This window comes from Melanerpes formicivorus, unplaced genomic scaffold (assembly GCF_026170545.1).
Source record: "Melanerpes formicivorus ecotype bairdi unplaced genomic scaffold, bMelFor1.0.p_v2 SCAF_35, whole genome shotgun sequence".
NCBI lineage: Eukaryota > Metazoa > Chordata > Aves > Piciformes > Picidae > Melanerpes > Melanerpes formicivorus.
In genome coordinates this window covers 6,067,295-6,081,880 of record NW_027142387.1, presented here as the reverse complement: position 1 = coordinate 6,081,880, position 14,586 = coordinate 6,067,295, and the positions used below count along the sequence as shown (strand labels likewise).

The window sequence follows — 14,586 nt, the reverse complement described above, 5'->3', positions numbered from 1 at the left end:
TGCTCCTAAAAGGTTTGGACTCATCCACAACGCAGCATATTTTATAACTAAAAAATGTGTTCTGCTTTATTATGGCCTCCAGCACATGAAGCAGTCTGCAAGAAAGCCAGAAAGGGACTTTTTACAAGGATTTGCAGTGATGGGATGAGGGGGATGGATTGAAGCTGAAGAGGGCAGATTTGGACTGGAGATTATGAAGAAATACTTTACAGTCAGGGTGGTGAAACACTGGAGCAGGTTGCCCAGGGAGGTCATGGATGCCCCTCCCTGGAGGTGTTTAAGGCCAGGTTGATGAAACTATGACCAACTTGGTCTAGTGGGAGGTGTCTCTGCCCATGGCATGGGGGTTGGAACTGGATGATCTTCAAGATCCCTTCCAACCCAAACCATTCTATGAATCTATGAAAATGAAGATAGTATTGATATATGCAGCATATTTTATAATTTAAACATATACACTGCCACTATTTTTTTAAGGATTTTTATTCATTTGTGCCATTTAAGAGGAAACATCAAAATAAACTGGTCTAAGATTAACTGCATAACTCCTGGCAGCAGCCTCCAACAGGGATCTTTCCACCCCTAGGGACTGAGATTACCCACGTAGAAAAGAATCCATCAAGAGAGGAAAACGCCGTGCTAAATTTTAGAAGAAACTCCTTATTACACTTCTGCTTATCAAGAAAGTTTGGGTTTGCTTCTTTTCTGCAGTTCTTAAGTAGTTCACATATTTCTTTCTTTGGTTGTGGGGAGTAGGTTTTAAGCTAAATGGTGTTTATTTTGTGTTTTCACAGCTGGAGAACCCCCTACAGTTAGGCAGAGCTCTTCTTGTAGGAGGATTGTTTCTTTCTACAGTAGTGACTCATTCTGCAGACTGATCTGGCCAGAAACTAGTTTGGGGATTTTGGTGCACTCTGGATTGATGTGTTCATTCAGATAACAGGGCTGGGTTCTGCCTTGGCTTTACATGGGCATTCTGATTTGCATCAGGTAAAATCCCACCACATTTGAGGGTAAATCCCTCAGAGGTGGCCCAAAGCAATTTCCTGCTTTCCCAGGACACCATCAGCATGTAGAAGATCCTCACAGATTCCAGGCTAAACACTGCAATCATTGAGCAGACTTGTCTCCCACTGTGATCAATGGGAGTGGGAAGTTCTCAGCATTTCTCAAGACCAGGCCTGAACCTTTGGCAGGAGGTGAAACTCATCCAAGATCCACCCAAACTTAGTCACTGAAATGGTGGTGCTACTAGAGCAGAGTGAGGGCACCTACTCAGGCATCTATTGTTGAGAGTTTTGAGTGCTACCTGAGTGTGTAACTGAAAAGGTCTCTCTGTTCCACTCTTGGTCTTGTCCACCATACCTGTCTGACCTGCTGGCTCCTTGCTTTCCCTGTGCTTATTCTGCCCTGCTCAGGCTCTCTCAGGCAAATATTAAAGAAACTGAGACTAACCAAACCCATTTGAATAGCAGGTTAAAATTCATGACTGTTTAAAACATTTAGCTCTCCCATATTTAATATGGGTCCAGATTCTCCCAACGGCTAATTTCATGGCTTTAACCACTGTGGCCAAGGGAGTTGCCCCATGCCCCCCATGGTACCTCTGGTGATAAAAAGTCAAATTCCATTTTTCAGATCAATTTAACCATTTTCCCACAGCTGTGATATCATAGAAGAGTATCATAGAATGGTTTGGGTTCGAAGGGACCTACAAAGATCACCTAGTCCAACCCCACTGCAGTCAGCAGGGACATCCTCCACTAGAGCAGGTTGCTCAGAGACTTGGCCAGCCTGACCTTGAATATCTCCATGGATGGAGTCTCAACCACCTCTCTGGGCACCCTGTTGCAGTGTTGCAGCACCCTCATAGTGCAGAACTCGTTCCTCACATCCAATCTAAATCTGCTCTGCTCTTATTTCAAACCATTGTCCCTCATCCTGTCACTGCAGGCCTTTGCAAACAGTTTCTCTGCAGTCTTCTTGTATCCCCCTTCAGGTACTGGCAGGCTGCTGTTAGGTCTGCCTGAAGCCTTCTCTTCAGATGTAGCAAAATTAAATTGTTCTGAGATTTTAATTGCTTTGCCCTTCTACCCACGCTCTTGTTTTGAGCACGTATTAATTTTCTGAGGTATTTTAGGTGAGCCAAATTCCAGTAGGTAAATCCATGTAGGTAAATGTGGAGCAATTCCACTAAATTCATTGTGGTAACCTGGGATTTACATCCAAGCGCATCATCAAACCTTCCCACCAAGCTCAGTGAGAAGAAAGGTCAATGCTGCTCCCTAGTGGCATTTGCCTCAGTGCAGACCAAACGTTCAGCAACTTTTTTCTCATGTTCCTTCTTACCCTGTCAGCATTTCTATTAAATCTCGACTTTGCATGCTGTAAAAATGGATTTTCTCTGAAGCCTGACAAGTAACATATGGGCTCTTCCAGCTTTCCCAGCTATTCCATCAGAAACCCCACGAATAACAGCGTCAGCCCAAAGCACAAAATGCATGAGATGTGATCCATCGTTTCTTTGGGGTTTAAACCTTAGTATGGTGGTTTAATAAGTATAAATATCTTCTAGAATTTAAAGAATGAAGAAATAAGTTATGAAAAGAAATTCAAACATTCTCTTAAAGGGTAAAAAGAAAAACTAAAATACAATTGAAAGTTAAACCATCAAGACACTCAAGTCCTATGCCCCTTCTGAACTGAGACTTTAAAACCTGCTTTCTGAAGCAAATAAATTGTTTAACTTTGGGCAACAATTCCTGCCCATAGCTTTGAAGCATTATGAAACATCTCTTTTATTGCCTTACCCTTCTCTTGACCCATACTATTCTCTCAGTCCCCATTCTTGTGACTAAAGCTCCTTGCATGCAATTCCCCTTTGAAACTCACTGCTTTTAATCATCCTGCAGCGATATATGTTGCACCATCCAGTCAAGGGCTCAGCAACTTTCTTCCAAAGCCCTCAGCCCTTTGTCAACAACAACAACCACCAAAAAAAAAAGGCTCAGAACATTGAGACCTAGGTCAGAAAATTGTCTTGGCCACACAATAATTTCTGCCAAGCACACTGAGGATCAACACCCACCAGCCTCTCTGTTCACAGAGATCACTGCAATTCATCACTGTACAATTCATCTAATTTAAACAAAAAGATTTCTGAAGTGCCACACAATGTGATCAATATGAAGGGGATACTGAATAAAATTGAGACCTAACATCATGGGTTTTGCCTTTTGCAGTGTAATTGGACTCCCAGAGGAAGAGGACTGGCCTAATGATGTTGCTCTTCCAAGAAATGCTTTTGCTTCCAGACCTGCACAACCTATTGAAAAATTTATACCAGATATTGATGAACTGGGCAAAGACCTGCTTCTTGTGAGTTCCATTTTGTTCTTCTCCCAGTGGCATGACTGATAGCTCCCACTGTGCATGCAACATACCAGGAAACATTTTTGGTTCCATTTCATGGAGTTATTAAAGAAAAGCTCCAAAGTAGGTGGGTAAGTCTGTGAAAAGTCAGCACAAAGACATCACCTTTGGCTCAAGAGGTGTCAGAGCTGAGAACAGTTAGAGATTAGGAAGCTGTGTGAGGGAAGTGCTTAGCTGACCTGTCTTTAGACCTTGTGCTTAGATCCTCATTACTGACTACTGCTGTGCCACTGATACAGCCCTCCTTACAGTATAAGCCTGAGGTGAGCTCAAAAACGAGCTCAAAACTAGTATTTCTTGTGGTATAGTGGACTAGTATAAAGCAGAACAAGGGCTGCAGAAGCAGGTTACATCTGCAGGCCTTCTGCTGAATGCGGAAAACTTGGGATTTGGAATTCACCAGTTGTCCCTTACAAATGGCAGGCCTGAACAGAAGCAGACTAATTATTCTGGTACAGCTGGAAACACTGAACTCAGCAAATGCTTTTGATCATTTTATAAACCCCAGCCCTGAGGTTCAGTCTTGGGATGGAGTATAGGGAATGGCTTTGTCTCAGGTCGTCTTTTGCCTTGCTTCTTGTAATCTATCTAAAATTTTAAGCAGGAAGCCTTGAAAAGGTCTTGGCTCACATGGGCTTGGTAGAGTGGGCTCAGAGCAACTCCTGATAAACTTGCTGTATCCCCTCAAGAACTGCCATCTCTAGCCATCCTTATCCCTACAGAACAGCACATCATCTCCCACTGCCCTTGTGACAGCTGGGCTACATCTGGACACTTGAAATGACAAGGGAGCAACACATCTGTTGTGCTTGCAGGCAGCCTGGAAGTGGAAGCTAGACATGGGACAACAACTAGATTCTGTGAACAACAAGGAATTAAATACAACAGAGAGTTCAGTGAGTGTGAGGGAGGAAGAAGACAAATATCTTTACCCAGAAGGTGAGGCAGGAAGTGAAGCTGTTCCTGCTGGGCAAAGAGATGAGAACTTGAGAGCCACAGATGAAAAGGGAAAAGGGGCTGGAAGTAACTGAATTAAATTTCAGAACTTAAATGACAGAAATTCTGATACAAGGAGGGAAAGTAGGAGTAGGAAGCAGTTAAACAAGGACAGTAGGAAGAATACTGTTTGGAGGTGAATCAAGGTAAAAAGAACAAGGTATAAAACAAGCTATGGAGATATTTCAGTTCTGACCGGTGAGAGGCTGGGATAAGGATCTGGAGAGAAGAAAAGGAAAGGACAACTAGGAAGAGGGTTAAACTGAAGACAGATCAGTAGCATGTGAAGGCTAAAAAGTCTATAGAAATGGTGAGTCCAGGAATGAACATCTGCCTTATGATGCCATCCATGTTGGTACAGCCACAAGAGACCAGTGCATAGAACACTGAGGAGTCACTGCTAGTTGCTCTCTGCTGTCTTTGAGACACGCATCCTGTGCATGTGAATTCAAGGAAACCTGAATTCTGAGATTTCCTGAACTGTGAATATTTGAGTTTGCTAACTTGCTATTATCCAATAGCTTTGGGGATGCCTTGTTCACCTTCTGTGCCCCCATTGCTTGTTTTAATATGGATGTTCTTCTTATTGTGGGGCTGTAGCTCATGCGGATGCTGAAGTACAAGCGGTATGCATTGATGTATCTATGTAACGTTAGCACTGGTAACTGCATATTGAGTTTAAAACACCTTCTTTTCGTACTTACAGAAATGCTTAGCGTTTAATCCAGCCAAGAGAATATCTGCCTATGTTGCCCTCTCTCACCCCTATTTCCATGACCTGGAGAAATGCAAGGAGAACCTGGACTCTCACATGTCATCCAGCCAAAACTCCAGTGAGGTGAACACATCCTAATGCTGACTGAAGATGAAGCATGCATGAACAAGACGTGTAGCTGACAAGACCACTGTCCCGTACAAACCACATCATTCTTCTAGCGAAGACCCTTATTTGGAGGTTTTATGCACTTAGCTTTTCTTTTGGGTTTGTGATGTGCTTATCCAAGGAAATCAATCTAGTTTACTTTCATCAGAGCAACACAAAGGCCAGGGCTTTGACCTACTCTCATTGCAGCTTCATGTTGGGTTTGTTTTGTTTATCTACCTGGGAATGCTCCAGAAGAAGAGAAGCTGCTGTCCCTTTTTTTTGCTGCCATTTTATCCTTCTCGTATTGAACGCTGCCTGTGTGGAGTAGGATGAGCGAGTCCCTGCCAAAACGTGATGCAATCTCTCTCTCTCTCTAGCTGCTGAAGCATGATTTGGTACTTTTTAAATTATTATGATGTGATCTCTTACAGTGATATTTAAACAATGGCATTGAAACATCAGCTCTCTGCAACCTGCAGCTGACTGATGCACACGTTAATGCATCCAGCTACTGTTCACTCGTAGCCTATACGCAGCTGCTTCCCCACTTGAAAACTCGGATGGATTCTTTTATCATTTCATTGCTCTATAAAAATGACAGTGATGATGGTGATCATAATAAATGTCTCAACTTTTTGGTTGTTTCAGGCACAAACGAGTTATGACCTAGCTACGTTTGTGTGTATGTTGAAAACAAAACAAAACAAAACAAACCACCCAAACATTCTAAAAAGCTTCTGGAGTCCTGTTCTAAGACTCCTTGGGTTTCCAAATGGTGACTGTACTGAAATCCATGCACATTCTAGCCCATCATCTAACCCATCATTCCCCCCTGCCCAGAAACAGCTGCAAGCACGTTTTCCTTCTCTCATTCCACACTTTCTGATCTGCAGCAATGAAAAGCAACACTGAATTATTGTTTTTTTTGCCTTCAACCTGTTCTGATAAAATAGAGACTAAAGAGCAGACATTCCCCTTCAGAAGCTGGGAACCCTGTACCTGCCATGAGCACAGCTGAGTGTCTGTGCTGCACTGGGTGCTGTATGCTCTGCCTTACCTGCAACACCCCCTCCCTGCCTCAGAAGTGGGTGGGCACTGCTGTCTCAAAGTCCCTCGGATGTCACTGTTGAAGCAGATTTGTTTTCTGTGCAGAAATGCATGAGCTCCTCTCCTAAACCACCCTGTGTGTCTACAGGCACCTGCTTCTCCCCTAGGATTACTGTGCCATCACTGAATGTCAAAATAACTAAGCAATTCACATGCCTTTCTAGCACAGTTATGTTTTAAATATTAGCTTAAATTTTTATATGTAGTATTTTTTAGGTATTTTCAGTATTTTGGGTGGGGGGAAGAAAGAAAAAAAGACAATAATAAAGAAAAAAAGCTTTTTATTTTTTTAATGCTGTACTGGGGAAAAAGAAAAAAAAAAATCTTTTAATCTTTTAAATCCATAAAAGCTGTTCCCTAACATTTACATGGAAATGATTTTGATCCAATGAGTTAGCCCTTACCATCAATCAATAAATAGAGACTATTGCATGTAAGGCAGTTAGCTCTGCTTACAGCTGATAGTCATCTCCATTTCATCTTGCCTAGCCAGTGAGCCAGCATCATTAGAGAATCATGGAATGAACTGGTTGGAAGGGACCTTTAAAGGTCATCTAGTCCAACCCCCCCCCTGCCCTATGCAGGACATCCCAACTGGGTCAGGTTGCTCAGAGCCCCATCAAGCCAAACGTTGAATGGTGGATGGTGCCTCCACCACCTTCCTGGCCAACCTGTTGCAGTCTTCCACCACCCTTCATTCACAGCATTCTTGGCAGAAGTGGGTCCTAAGCTGTGAGCTGAGCAATACAATTCTCTGGGCTGTGCCATGGGAACTTGTAACCATCACTATCCCTGGGCATGTTCAAGAAATGTGTGGACATGGCACCTGGGGACATGGTCTAATGGCCATGGTGGTGTTGGGTTGACAGTTAGACTTGATGATCTTGGAGGTCTTTTCCAATTGAAACAATTCTGTGATTCAGTGATCTTGCTGGCAGGTTCCTCAGTCCTCTGACAGACTTGATAGACTGGGCGTGCTGGCCAACTTCACTCTGCTTCAGGTATCTGCACTGTCTGGGACACAGCCCATGGCTAGGGTAGTGAGTGGGTTTTGTCTGTCTCTTGGATAAAACTTTTCCTTACTGTTGAATACCCAAGTGTGTGACGTGGTTAAATGAGAGCTGTTGTACATAAGCCAGGTTTTAAAAGGCACAGTGGAGTGTGTGCAGTGGCCTGTGCTCTTCTTCATGCCCAGAGTGGTGCCTATGAAAAACCCACCAGCATGAACAGGCAAGCTGCAAATTAGCCCTGGCAAGAGCATGCATGAGGTGTCTGCACCCAGAGACACCACAGATGCATAACAGGAGGGTTTGGGAAGCTCTACCAGCAGCAAGGTGAAGGCCAGAGAGTGGTGATGGCAGCTAACCCTCTTGTCTTGCCCATGCCTCTGTCATTCTCTCTGTCTCTGGTCCAAGAGGAACAGCAAACCAATTGCACTGGTGTAGTCCCAGCTCTATTCCACGGGTCAGTGGACAGTGTTTAACATTCACATAAAAGGACAAGCCAGGGGGAAATTTCTGCTTAACCATTTTTAAACACTAATTACCACACCAAGAGACAGACTTCAGGAGAACCTTGCCACAGTAACAAATAGCAAAGTTTTCTTGGAAGCTGAGCACTTTGAAAACCATTCCACATTTTACCTAGGGCTGAGCTATCAGACATACTTCATCAGGTTATTCAGCTGGTGTGGCTTTCCAGCTGCTGTCAGGAAACAGGCCCAGAGCTCCCAAAAAACTAACATAAGGGGCAAATGGAGGAGGAGAGAGGATATTTTCAAATCATACTCAAAACTCTCAGACAGAGATGAGCAGCTGTGTTTGTTCTATTAAGCTTAGCAAAGCTAAGGCTAGAAGAGATCTGATTGCTGAATGTAGAAACATTCTTACGGTAAAAACAAAAAGGAGAGAAGAGAATAGTTTAAGCCAAAGGTAAGTGTTGGCCTCAAAACTAAAGAGAATATGGAAATCAAAGAAGTTAACTACTGGAACATCATTTCCCAACCAGTAGTATCAGAAGAGCTCAGAGAGCAACAGAGAGAAGCAATGACTGGCTTATGGGATCAGAAGCAAGATGGTGCTTGCTGTATGTTGTCTGCTATAGGAGTAGGTGATCAGTGAGGCTATGCAAGAGAACAGCTTGAGAAGGGCTGCATTAGTGGTCACATTCTGGAACAGCCTTCCAGTGGGAATGGCAGGAACACGATAAGAAACCTAAGTTCTGTCTTGGCAGGGAGGTAGCAAGGGCTTGGATGCAAAGGACCAGTGACTTCTCAGATGACCTCCTTTGCAAAATCTCTTCAGGCAGGAATTCCATTTGACACACCACAGGATTACTCCTGTTCCAGTCTCTTCTGCCAAACTGGGGCTTCACTTACACTCATAAACTGAGAAGGCCTATTCATTGGCTGGGCAAAATACTGGCACTGGTTACAGTCATGCCAGCAATCATCACTCTCCTAATTAGACAGGGCAGATAACTGAAGGACTGTTCTGGAGCCCGTGCCCTTACTCTTTTTATTTGCTTGGTGTAGCTCTGGTATTTGAGTACCTTTACTCATTACTGCTCTGTGTGCACGTAGGATGTAGGAATTGTTTATGTGAAAGTGCTCCTGGACACAGACTGTGATGAAAATTCTTTGTAATAGGAGTTCAGAAAGCAGTTCTTAGCCATAGCTAGGCCTATGTGTGTTCTACAGGAACAGTTCAGCGGCACCTAACACCCCACTGAATAAAGTAAGTATAGCTGGTTAGCTCCTAGAGTACTCACAACCAGACAGTGTGCTCCTCTCAGTAGAGAACAGGCTGTTCTCACTGATGGAAGGAGCCATTTCTGTCTCCCTCTAACCCTTTTTTTATTATCACTAGTACAGAATTCTGCAGGAAAAACAGACCCAACAGGCAAAGAAAAAAAAATTGCCCAAGCCATCCAGTGAGGTGCTAATTGTTAAACCACAGCAATACATCTGGAGCAGAACCTTTCTTCTCCTCCTGTCTCCATGCTCACTCTCAGCTCTTCGTTTCTTCTCCTTCAGCAACCTTCTGGAAAGAGGTCTCAGTGACGCTCACAGGTGCTATTTCCAATAAGACTCTTCCATGTTTTTCAGTAGCTACAGTAACGGTGTCTATGGCTAAGCATAGCTTCTGTTACCCCAACAGCCTAGAAACCATGAATACAAGAGGAGCTCTTGGTGCAACTCCTTGCTTACTCATGGTTTGACACACACCTGTGTTGCCTTCTTTGTGCCAAGTAAACCTCTAAAAATAGGCTTTGTGCATATTTGTGTGCAGAGTGTGCCCACACTTTAGGGGCTTGCAGCCTTTTAGCTCACAGGGCTAAATGTTAGAATTATTTTCTGTGTTGTTTCTGTTGTAAAACACACCAGAAAATGAGGATCTTATGTTTGCAAAATGTTGATATTTGGTGCTATATGTACAGAGCCTTTGGGAATCAGCAGGTTGTAGCCTTTGAGCATCTTCTGGGTGGCGGGGTGTGTGTGGTATCCAGCATCATAACTGTTACTTGGTTCTTACACTTGATGGCTGGTTTTGGTGTATAAGAAGAAAATACTGTGCCATGCTCTCTTTCACAGCTTCACTTGCTGTCTTGGAGAAGCACAGAATCACAGAATGGTTTGGGTTGGAAGAGACCTTCAGGATCTTTTAGTTCCAACCTCCCTGCCATGGGCCCAGCTTGCTCAAGGCCCTATTCAGCCAGGCCTTGAACGCCTCCCTGGGCAACCTGTTCCAGTGTCTCCTCACCCACAGTTCTTCCTAATCTCCAGTCTAAATCTGCCCTCTTCCATCCTAAAGCCATGTCTGATTGTACATACATCTCTTTTTGCTGTTAGGTGTGAGGTCAGCTTCGATATGGAAAACAAAGATAAATCAGGCTGGTTTGGTCTTTTAGCCAAGAAACTTGGAGCACTTATCTGACTCACAACTGAAAACACATCAGTTGTCAAATGTGCCTGTGAATCAGAAACCACAGAGCTTGGTTTAAAAGGCCACGTAAATTAATTCTCTTCTATCTATAAGATGCAGCTGAATAATGAGGAAGTTTCTTCGAAGAACTCTTGTTTTATAGAACCACTTCACTAGTATTTATCCTATAGAGTAGAGCCAGGAATAGATTGATTTTTATATACTATGTGAATTAGAAGATATTAGGCTCTTAGGGTGATTTTGTGATGTTCTGCTTGAAGCTCCTATCAATCACAAACTTAGGAACCTAACTTATTTATTGTATTGCTTCGAAATCTCAAAAGCCTATTGGGTGTTAACAAGATCTCACAGTTCTCCAGATGTGTAAATTATTTTCTTGAAATTAGGATATTAGGGAAAACAAACTAAACAAACCAACCTATTTCCAGGCTTCAGTTGTGCAGGGAAACTGCAGAAGTTATATTTTTACTTTCATAAAGAATAATACCATGTTAGATCTGGAAATCTGCAGTAAGTGGCTGTTAATAAGCTATCACTTTTACTTCTTTTTGATTGTGAAGTGTGCAGGGAAAAAAAAATCAGAAACCATCTCTAGAAAAGTGAATGAGATTTTATACATTTAACCTTCCAAGTTTCATTTTCATACCCAGAGTTTGGGTTTGTTGTTTTTTTGGTGCAAGTACAGCCCAGGCGTGCAAAGACACAACTACAATGTTAACAGTCCAACAGGCTGTGCAACTCACACAAGAGGTTTATCTGTGAGCTGTTTCTTTTATTGTCTCTTTTGTTTTGCTAATTGTTAGACAAAGGCTGTCAAATTTTAGATTCTGGTCCACCCCCTGTAATGATCAAATCCCAGGAATTTCTGTGAAACAATATGAAGCTTTCTCATCAGCTTGAATGAACTAGGGCTCTACAACAAGCTGACAAGTGTGTTTCTGCCAAATGTTATTTCTTGCCTTTAGTCTGGAGCTTAGCAAATACTGTACACTGATATGCAATATATGCACAATATAACAACCACAAAGCCCACAGAGGACTAGTGTGCACAGATAACATCAAAAATGGCTCATTAGGTTCTTGCAGAAACAAGCTAAAAATCACCCTCATAGCTGAAACACTCAACATTTTGAAATGGATGTAGTCCTTCGTTTAAAATGATTCCTGCAAATGATGTTTTTAATTCAGAGAGTGCTAGACACCCACAGAGAACTGAATCAAACAGGGGCTTGTGCTCAAAATTGATTCTGCAAGGCCAAGTAGATACCATCATTTCTTTCTGTGTGAAGCTCTTTCTGCTTTCTGGGCTGAAAAGCCCAAGGTTGCTATGAATAAAATTACTGGAAAATTTGCTTTGATTTAAATAAAATCCTTGGGAAGCTTCTCCAATATTCAAATTCCCCAGCCTTAACTGAAAGACTGTGCAGAACAGCTAAGATAAACCAACCCCCTCTCTATAACCATATGATATTTTTTTTTCCTTCAGATTAAATGTTTTATCTGTGTTAAAATATTTTGATGGGCTTCATCCATCCCAGTGTCAGTGGAGGCTTTTGTGAGACCTGGCTAGGGGAAGTAAGAAGAGGTTCTACTGGCTGTATTTGGAGACTGGGTGATTGTGGCAGAGTAAGTTTTTCATTTCTGAAAAAGATCAGAGAAAAGATATTGCTTGTTTTAAATGAACTAACAGCTGACATTTAATAAAGACTAAAAAGGAGATTTTAAGGAACTCTTGGGAAAACATTGTTGGGATAAGTGAAAAGGAGCTTACCTAGATGAACAATCTGCATTAAGTATGCTTTGAAATGAAAATTTTTCATTGCACTTGCAGAATTGATAGGGGTTTATGGGAGAAAAGCATCTCAATATGAATGTCTCCTAGCTGTCATTGTAAGGCTTATTTCATAGATCCATAGAATGGTTAGGTGGGAAGAAATCTAGAAGATCTTATGGTTCCAACCACACACACCATGGGCAGGACATCTTCCACTAGCCCAGTTTGCTCAAAAGCCTCATTCAACCCAGCCTTGAACACCTCCAGAGAGGGGCCATCCATAATCTCCCTGAGCAATCTGTTCCAGTGTCTTCCCACCCTCAATATAAATATTTTCTTCCTAAAATCCAGTCTAAATCTCCCCTCTTCCCGCTTAAATTCATTCCCTCTCATCCTATCACCACAAGTCCTTGTCAAAAGTCCCTCCCCAGCTTTCTTATAGCCCCCTTGAGGTACTGGCAGGCTGCTGTTAGGTCTGCCTGGAGCCTTCTCCAGGCTGAACAACCCCAGTTCCCTCAGTCTGTCCTTGCAGCAGAGGTGCTTCAGCCCCCTGATCATCTTCGTGGCCCTCCTCTGTACCCACTCCATCAGGTCCATGCCCTTCCTATGTGGATGTACAGCTCTGCTGCAGGAGAATAACAAATAGTGTCCACATCATTGTGCACTGTGAGCTGACTCCTGCCAGACTGGGAATCCTTTGGCAATCCAAAATGGCATGGTTTTGAGCACCTGGGTATTGATAAGATTATCCATGTGCTGGATCAGTCCAGGTGGTTCAGCATCTTACAGGAGCAAGTCTCAGAGCCTGGCAAGTCTGCTCAACACCCAGAGTGAGTAATACTGCAGAACCATCTGCCTTGGAAAACAAAAGTCTTTTTGTTGGTTTAGAGCAGGAGTGGAGCTCTCTCAGCTGTTGTGCCAACCCAAGAGCTACCTTTAACTGTTGTTATGCCACTTTCAAAAATAGAGAACATGAGGCCTGTGCAGCATTTTGTGATGTTCAGTCCATCTGTATGGGTGGCTGGGTAAGTGATGGCACAGAGTAATTAGTTTTAGTCCTCTCATTAAGCATGAGCATCTCGTCTTGGCACAGAGACACATTTCACAGCTCCAGGGATGGGAAATCTCTAATCCTACACAGTAGTCCTCTGGCATTTGTTAGGTAAATCTAGTGATAGATTACCTGGCCACTCAAGCTGTCCTTTCCTATCCTAGCTGGTACTTCTGGGATACTGTGAAAGAAGCCCTAGGGGGTTTGCTCCTCAACAGTCTTTCAGCACCTCGCTTCCTCTCTCTGCAGGAACACTTAAGCAGCTATCACTTCGATCTGACCTTGCTGCTACTTGCACAGCCACTTAAGATGTGAGCTAAATTAGTGCTTTGTGATTCTGCAGCCCCCCAGTCTGCAGGCAGATAATATTTCTGCTATAGTTTTAGATTGCTTATAGAAGATCCACTGGAGAAGACAACACAAATGTAATTCATAGCATCATAGTTGGTTGAAAAAAAAAACTTTTAAGATCATGAAGTCCAACCATTCTCTAACTCTGCCAAGGCTGGGGCTAAACCATGACCCTCAACACCACATCTCTGCCTCTCTGAAGCGCCTCCAAGGATGGGGATTCAACCACCTCTCTGGACAGCCTGTTTCCGGCTTTGAGAATCCTTCCAGTCAAGAAGTTTCTTCCAACATCCAACCTAAACCTCCCCCCACTTTGAGGTCACTTCTCATTTGGAACTAGGAAATACTGCAGCAGAGTATGGGAAAGTTGGTGCTTCTTTCACTCTTTGGGTCAGGCAAAGAGATGAGCTAGAATAGGTTAGACTGAACATAATGCATTTTATCAGGCAAAACAACTTTTGATTCAGAAGATTACTAAGTCAAGAAGATCTCTGCCACAAGTGGTAGGCACAAACAGACTTTAACTTCCAATGTATACTCCTGAGGAAGAGTCTTTGCAGGATGCTGACTGTTTCTACAGCAGCTGACTTTTCAACATGTTAAACAAGAGTATGTAGACAGCAGGAAGAACTTCCCTCAGAAACCTCTCTCACTATATGATAAATGATGACCATGAATTCTGGACGTGGTGTAGGAAAAGACAAAGTGTTTTATTGCAGGTGGAGGATGGTGTATCTCAAACAATCATCCTGCATGAGAGAAAAAAAAATAATCCAAACAACAAATCAGGTTCAAAGTCATAGATTTATAGAACCATAGAATTGTGTCAGTTGGAAAAGACCTCTAAGATCATTGAGTCTAACCATCAATATAGCCAGGGGCTGCAGAGTGCTATTATTCACAGCCGCCTTCCAGCAAAAGCCCAAGTCCATCACAGTTTATTGTAGGGATTTGTCTTGAGTCCCTTGTAACTCTGGGTTGCAACTACAAGAAGTACATCAGAAATTGGATGCTGGTAAGAAGTTGTGATTGTTTGATTTGTTGTATTTCACCTCCACCACCACAA

The 14,586-nt window shown here is 42.9% G+C and overlaps 1 protein-coding gene across 2 annotated transcripts in view; it reads left to right on the top strand.

Annotated features, from left to right (window-relative positions):
* Window positions 1-11,733, top strand: part of CDK6 (cyclin dependent kinase 6) — a 123,118-nt gene extending 111,385 nt beyond the window's left edge. For both annotated transcript variants that reach the window (XM_068157019.1, XM_068157020.1), the window contains 2 exons: window positions 3,243-3,378; window positions 5,135-11,733. In XM_068157019.1, the coding sequence (XP_068013120.1) occupies window positions 3,243-3,378; window positions 5,135-5,281 (283 nt within the window). In that variant the 3' untranslated portion in view covers window positions 5,282-11,733. The remainder of the gene's footprint in view (window positions 1-3,242; window positions 3,379-5,134) is intronic.
* Window positions 11,734-14,586: the final 2,853 nt, after the last annotated feature.